This window comes from Anolis carolinensis, chromosome 1 (assembly GCF_035594765.1).
Source record: "Anolis carolinensis isolate JA03-04 chromosome 1, rAnoCar3.1.pri, whole genome shotgun sequence".
NCBI classification, from domain to species: Eukaryota; Metazoa; Chordata; class Lepidosauria; order Squamata; family Dactyloidae; genus Anolis; species Anolis carolinensis.
Window position 1 is genome coordinate 73904771 of NC_085841.1, and position 8179 is coordinate 73912949.

At 38.9% G+C, this 8179-nt stretch overlaps 1 protein-coding gene across 2 annotated transcripts in view; it reads right to left on the reverse strand.

Moving 5' to 3' along the window:
- Nucleotides 1–7937, reverse strand: part of tiam2 (TIAM Rac1 associated GEF 2) — a 112616-nt gene extending 104679 nt beyond the window's left edge. For both annotated transcript variants that reach the window (XM_062976962.1, XM_062976961.1), the window contains exons 1-3: nt 7827–7937; nt 6235–7425; nt 353–791 (exon numbers count right to left, since the gene is read on the reverse strand). In XM_062976962.1, coding sequence (XP_062833032.1) covers nt 353–791; nt 6235–7419 — 1624 coding nt within the window. In that variant the 5' untranslated portion in view covers nt 7420–7425; nt 7827–7937. The remainder of the gene's footprint in view (nt 1–352; nt 792–6234; nt 7426–7826) is intronic.
- Between the last annotated feature and the right edge of the window lie 242 nt (nt 7938–8179).

Consider the following 8179-nt stretch of genomic DNA (forward strand, 5'->3'; position numbering starts at 1 on the left):
AATTCAACAAAACAAAACGCCAAATACCAGACACATTATGCACCTGGAAGGGTCATTCAAGGACAATGGACTGACTCTTGCTCATGTGTTTTCCTGTAGGAATTTCAGACCAAGATCTCACATTATTAACAAGAAGTATTAACACAGATTTACAATGCACAAAATACACTATATATGACAGTAGATCTTCGTTCATAAATATCTGTGAATGAGATGAAGCTTGTTAAAATCATCACATAATTGTGACAGGTAAACCATAAAACACTCTATATGAAGATAATGTTTTGAACAGACATTGATTTGAAAGATTAAACACTATAAAAAATGAGCTGAATTTCAAAAATTATCCTACCTTTCAGCGTAACCCAGTATTGTTTCCATTTTCTCCGCGTAACCAACTCAAGTTTCTTCTCTTTCTGCAGAGTCACAAGAGGTTTGAAGAAAAGCCACCCAGCTTTACGAACAACTCCTTGCTCCTTCTCATACAACAAATCTAACTGTTCCAAGGAGCTAAGTGACTCACTGCTAGAGTCCTCTGTTTCTGTGGAGGTTTCCATATTTTCCATGTTGGTCCTGCTCAGGTCAAGCTCCCGCATGAAGTTCTCATAAATATTCTGCCTCAGAACATCACTGCTGAGTCCACTGGCAGATTCACTTCTCTGGGGAAAGATCTGGCCAGACCCATGGGACCAAGGAGAAGCAATGAGATGGGAAGGAACAAGAAGGGTATCTGGGGAAAGACTTTCAACTCCAGCATCAAAGTATTCTGTTGAATCCTTACATTTTGGTTCCTGTGGATAAGAGGAAAAAGTGTATCAAGAGTTACTGAAATCTAATTGGCTTCCTTCTGCGAATAAAAGTTCATCAAAGTCCAAATCATAGTACAGAATAGTCTTTACATCTATCTATCTATCTATCTATCTATCTATCTATCTATCTATCTATCTATCTATCTATCTACATAGATACACACACACACACACCTGCAAGTGCTCCAGTAAATTTGTACGATGACAGTAGCCTGGTCAGTACCAAAACATTAGTATCAAGTGATGAAAAAAGGCTTACTTAAAAAAAAAACCTCTTACTATAATGGCAAACCCTTGAACATTTGTGGCCCTGAAGGGCCAGAATCAACTCTGAAATATTACAGATTCATCCACACCTTACAGTACTGAAATGAGAATATTGTTTTGAAATACTGTGTTGGGTTGAGTCGTATATCTTCAAGTCACTTCTGACTTATGGTGATTCTAAGGAAAACCTATGGGTTTTCTGGGGCTGAGTGGGTGTGACTTATCCAAGATCACTCTGTAGGTTTCCATAGCCAAGAAGGAATATAAGCCCTGAACTCCAGAGTCACAGTCCAATGTTCGAACTATTACATCATGCTGGCTCTCTATTAGTAAATACTAATACATAAAATGTGTAAGAATTTCAAGTATTTGACATCTATACAGAATAATTTGAAGCAGAGGCAGCCAGATGTGTGTGTGTGCATGTGCCTGCCTACGTATTTGTACATCTATGACCTTATAAATCACGTGTCAACTTACAATGACCTCATGAATTTTATGAGGTTGTCATAGGCAAAACATCCTCAGAGGTGATTTGACACTCTCTTGTGAAATATAGCACTTGGCATACCCTATTCAATTACTAACCAGTCCTGATCCTGCTTAGCTTCCAATATCAGTTGTGATCCTATCAGATATCTTAGTCAGGCAGTTTAGAAGGTTAAACTTATTTAGATTCAAGACCAACATCTTCCTAGGTGGGGACTATGTGTACTGGAAAGCATTCCACTGATGTTGATAGTATTTGCATTCTAAATCCAATATCCTCTTCCTCTGCATAGTCATGTCTTACGTATCCCTAAGAGTTTTTAAACTATGGATTAAAATATTTAGAAAGACTGGACTTTTCAGGAGCAGTGTGTACGTTTCTAATAGGAATCTGTCTAAAAATAAAGTCGATAAATATAAGTCAATATAGTTTTCTGCACCCTGGCATTGTTTCATTTTCTACTAATCTTTTTTGAAAGAAACTAGTCTCACATTAGGCTGAAATCAATAATAAAAGTTCATCTTAAAGGGAAGCAAGGGAAAGAGAAGGAAGTCATTTACAGCAGAAGGGGACCATGTGACTCTCCAGATATTGTGAGACAGCAACTTCCAACATTCGTTACTTTGGCTAGGGCTGCTATGAGTTGCAGTTCAACAACATCTAGATCAGAGGAAGAGGAGAAACGCAAAGGGGAAGAGGAGAAAGTCAGAAAAGGGCATGCAACAACAAAGGAAATAAATTGTTTAAAGAGTGGGCCTCCCATTTCCCAGTCAGACCACTGTGGCAACTGGGTGCTTATGGCAACAGAACAAGGCATATATTAGTTCCCCAGGGGAGTTCACTTTCTTAGGAGAGCAAAATTACTCGTTTAGTATTGCAGTGTTTCTTTTAAACCAAAAGACACCTCAGCTTCTTTTTGTTAAAAACTACCCATTATTTCAAATGGCCAGAATTAGCTCAATCGCCATCATGACAATTATGGTGACTGTATCTGTGGATTCCAGATTGGAAAGAAGTACATTCTTGCCAGAATATTAATAGCATCCACCATTAACTGTGTACAAGCATCTACACATTAAATTTGTAAGGTACTTATTCGACCCATAGTTTCAGAACATCATGTCTGCTGTTTCAGCAAGTGCAATTATCTGTTAGAACAAAGTTGTGTGTTACCCATTTCCACTAGCTGTGATTACATAAAGGAATTTTTATAAGGGCAGGGAACAAAACTATTCAGAACTTAATGCTTTCCGTATGATTTTAATTGTAAATCTGGCAGCTCTTATTTCCTTGATCTTCTGCTTCTATATTGGTCTATCTGGAGCTCATTGCAAGATGGTAATTTATAGGCAAGAGATAATAATTACTCTCAACTCCCACTATGAGAAATGTTCCAAATGGATATCTTTGAATAAAATTTTGAAAGAGTTGAGCTGTAGTTGGAAGGCATATTCCTGCTTGACTTTATTACTAAAATGCTTAAAATAGCACACGTGCCTGTGTAAAACAAGTCACAAGCAAACAATTACCTAATGTCATTAAGTAGTGAAAGAAATATCCAAAACAGCTGTTTGCAATTCCATCAAACAATCCTCACAATTGTCCTTTTTTTTTTTTGCTTCTGCTGATGTTTACACAGCCTTAGAGGAGTCCTTTTGATTTTGTTTTAAAAAAACCAACTTCTCAGCTCAACATAGACCAAAACAGTCTTAACTAGGTACTTTCTGTCTTCATCTCAGAAACACTGACTGCAATATAACTTTGCCTGTACGCTAAAAAGATTGTGCTTCAAAAAAATAGATTATGTTAGGGGTAGGATGACCACCTTGCTCCAAAGCAGCACAGTCCTCCCACGCTTGCAGCTGTCACTGGAAAAGGTCACTCTTTCCATGAAAAAGCCCCCAAGAGCATAGTATGTATGCACTGCCACAAACAGAATACTCAGCCTAGACATAGACTGTTTTTAGGACCGTTTTCTTCATCTGAGATTATTATTGCCCGTGTAGTAGAACAATGCTAAGTGTTTCAAAATATAGACATAGTTGAACCTCTTCCCGGTGTATAAACCAAAATGTATACAAAGAGAAGAGAACAGACACAGCGGTGTCTCAACAGGGGAAAAAAACTCTGTTTAGAAACCACAAAGCTATACAGTATTTTCTTGTTTCTGGGGCTTTATTCTATTCCTTCCGCATCCCCCCACCTGGGGATTTTTTCCATTCTGGGTAAAAACCTGGCTGACAAGACAGAGAGAGAGAAACAATGGGAAAACAAGGTGGCATTGTGATACAACAAAAGTGTGCAACACAGTGGTGGTTGAGGGCTGGAAAGTAGGACAATACAGAACTGGTAGTAAGGCGTATATTAAGAGAGTAATGGAGTATGTCTTGCCATGGGTGGTGATGGTGATGATATTTATTTATATCCCACTTTTATCTCTTGAGGGATATACAAACCAGTTCATAACACTAAAAAAACCCAATGCAATGGATTTCCTGTCTTACATACTTCTTCAGCACAGCCTGTCACCATATCTTAGTCTACAATTTTTTGTCCATATTCATTGGCAGTGCAAATGCCACTTCACATGACAGATTCAGTGTTCAAGCACAAAGAAGATGTGCATTTGACAGGACAGGAAGGCTGCACATGCAGATAAATACCACATCTTTTTCCTTGTGAAGCCCCAACCATCTCCCAATCTCACATACTTATTTATACTTGCATGCACCCTTCACATGTGATTTGATATGTGTCTGTTTTCTACTCAGGCAACAGAACATCATTTTGGATGGATCATAAGAACCAACCCTCAGAATATGAAAAATGAATGCTATGAAAGCTGGGATTAAAACAGAGTTATACCACATATAGGCACATGCACACACACACACACACACTTAAATGCCCTGTTCAGCATTATCTGTGACCAGCCAGATAATGTCAAGTGAGATGAAACCATTTCCTAGAGTAAAGCTATAACAATAAAAAAATCAAATGAAAAAGAACATTAGTAAAATAAAATCATGTCTCAAAAAGTTAGATAATATTCTTGAGTTGCTTGGGGAGCCCAAATAAAGCAGTTTTCAACGTCTGCAGACAGGGGGAGGAGCCCCCGGTGGCGCAGTGGATTAAACCACTGAGCTGCAGAACTTGCTAACCAATAGGTTGGCGGTTTGAATCCGGGAAGCGGGGTGAGTTTCTGCCACCTAAGAGTTTGGAAACATGCAAATATGAGGAGATCAATAGGTACTGCTCTGGAGGAAAGGTAACGGTGCTCTATGCAGTCATGCCACCCACATGACCTTGGAGGTGCCTACAAACAATGCTGGCTCTTCAGCTTAGAAATAAAGATGAGCACCAACCCCCAGAGTCAGACATGACTAGAATTAATGTCAGGGGGGAAACCTTACCTTCACCTAGACAGGAGGGAAGGTTAATCTCTTAAGGAGCTGACTTTGATTACAACAACTGAGAAGATCATCCCTTCATAACCACCAATCTTTCTTCAGATAGTGGTGTAAGATTCAGCAAGGCTCCCTTGGCAGTAGATAGACTGGTTTATTCAGGTATTTTGACCCCAGGCTACTTAGGGGTCTTGTTATTCTAGGAAAATGTCCAGCAACCCTGTAACTTAAAGTAGACCATGGCTACATCTCCACACTATGGAGCAGTTTTCCCTAGCCAAGCACCCTCCAGTCATGATAAATAAGAACTCCCAGAATCCCTCAGAGATATGTTAGAGTGCAACTATAATGCATAGCTAGTTAGGTGTACTGGGTACTGTAGTCTACAAATCTGCAGGCATCCATTAGGGAAAGGTTGCTATAGAGAGAGGGAAAGGTTGCTATAGACTAACAAAATGACATTATTACATATATATAGTATCCTCAAAAACCACCTTATTAAAAATGAACAACTCTGAAAAGGGTTTGCCAAAATTCATACTTCAGGGATGATTTAAACATCCAAATGAGTGGAAGCAAATTATCCACCCTGCTGAATCCTTGCTTCTAATGTGTTGTCTAAAATAAGAATCCACATGTTTCTGCTGAACAAGAGCTGTGTACAGTATTCTGAAGGCTATACAAAGCACAAAGATCTCAGGATATGTGAAAACCCCAATTCCCCAAACCCCACAATTTTGGTATTATGAATAGGTTTGTCATGGGGCTAAGGAACATTTCTGGGTATTGTTGGACTTAGGTTCCCATCATTCTCAGCCAACCTGCCCAATACTGAGCAATCACGGGAAGGGAAATTCAGCAATACCAGGAGAGCCGACACTTCTGCATAACAAATTTATCAGTAGATCCACTCATCAACATGGAAATCCTAAACTCGTCAGAATATCTATTGGCTCTTAATTGGTGTGGAAGCACATGTGTATATTTACACATAATGAAGGAATAAAGCACCTCCAAAATATTCTAAATGAACGGTTAGGCAGACATTTCACTCTTCCAACTCCCCAATAAAATAAAAATATCCAGACACTAGTTTACCTGACCACTCAGTATTATTTTCAGAGCACTATGCTGAATTGAATGAAACAACAACAACAACACTGAAACAAATTAACTAAACAAGAAAGTGTATATTAAGCATATACACTAATGGGAAAGGTTAAGTCTTCAGATAGATTTTTCAGCTGAAAGCACTACATACCTGTAGCTTCCTCTTTTTTCTTGACAGGCTTCCTGTCCAATCACTGATCCGCCTCATACGGCTTTTTAATGTTTCCTTCTTTGTTGCATCCTCATTGAGTGCTGAAGATTTCCTGCAGGGGAGAGTATAGGAAGAATAGTGCAGAGGTCCTCTGTGCTCTTCTACCTCAGAAGAAAAATCTACAGTGGAGGTAAATGAAACACGATTGCTTGAACCAGCACGAGTATTGATGTAATCTGCAGAAAGCCCAATATCGGAAGCTTGGCAGCTCCTAAGATTTGAATCCCTATATAAATCACGCAGGGAAGAGAGAGATGAACTTTGGTTCAATGGTTTCTTGCATTCACTCTGGGGAAAACTGACTTGGATACTTGCATCAGGGGTGCTCCTGGACATGTATGACCCATCCAGTTCATTCATATCTCCATTATTGCCCCATGGAGCATCATACCAAGAAGACTCTGAACTAATGGAGCTCCCTTTACTGGATCTAAGTCTTGAGTCGGTGGCTGACAGCCGATGGCTTCCAGGATAATCTGTATTAGAAGTTTCCTTCCCTTCAAGCATGTTAATTTTTTCAGACTCTGAAGTAGGCGAATACCGCAAGAGTTGGACTGGTCCAGTAGACTCCTCTCTGGAAACTGCGCTGTTGCTGCTGCTGTTATGAAATTCAACTCTCAAACATCCATCTAGTTTCCCCAGAGTCTTAATGAGAACCTTTGGACTCATTCTGTCATCTGATGGGGGGCTCTCTTTCTTTCCATAGCAATTTAAGAAATGCCCATTACATTCCCTGAAAGCAACATGGTCGTTTGTAGGTTCAATATCTATATAGTGGAAACCATTCTCAGGCAAAAATGCATTATTACTTTCTTGGTCATAAGTCCCTGAGGTGTGAGTTCGGTGTTTGGCATGGCTGCTAATCTTAGAGGTTTTTGCTGTTGCGTCACTGAGTCTTGAAGAATAAGGCTGGGTGTTCTTGAAATGAGAGAGGCAGCTTCTGGCTAATGATCGGGATTTGTAGTTTGTGCCACTGGTACTATGACCCCATCCATGTGCAGATTTCTCATCTTTCGAATGGATGCTACGGATTTTCATTGAACAAGGCTTCAGCTTGGCACCAGGCAGAGAATTGCCAACATTCTTTGTTCCCTGAGGGCTATACTGGCTTTCTGAATTACCCATTTTTCACTGAAAGAAAATGGAGAGAGTTTAACTATTAACATGTGAACATTTGAAAATGATTGTTGGTGAGAAAATAACTTATTTAATTTTTTCTAGTTGGAATAAAAACTTCCCCATATACTGGTACCATTTGTTTGTTTGTTGGCATGATATATATTCTAGAACAGGGCTAAATTTTTTCCACTCATAATCCCTTTCCCTCTAAGAACCTTTTATGTGATCCTGGGTATATAGGTATATAAAATTGGTATACAAAACAAATGTTTACTCATAAATCAACATTTGCAAGACTTGCTATGTAGAGTGATTTCCCTTTTTAGAGTACAGCTTTCTACAGAATTCACTGTAAACACTGCACATTGCTGCTAACAGATTTGGGTAAATGAAAATGTTTATATCAGACATACCTGAGCAATCACTCAAATGTGGGCAAAATTCGCAATCTGTGCTTTTAGCATTATCTTTTTTGCTGGACCATTGAGTTTTCCAGAAATGGAATGGAATTTTTCAATGAATCCCTGTAAAATAAAGTGAGAAATGTTTCAGACATGTAAGGTTATGCATTGACCACATATTCCCTACCAAACCAAAACAGGAGGAGCACAAAATATAGCATTAATATTCCATTGCTGAAACACTATTTAAAAAAAGATGTTGCTTAACTCCTATTCAAACAACTGGACTTTACTAATAAGTACACATTTTGATGTTTCGGGGGATAATACCTTAAAAACTTATTTCAGAGCTACAATTATTTCAA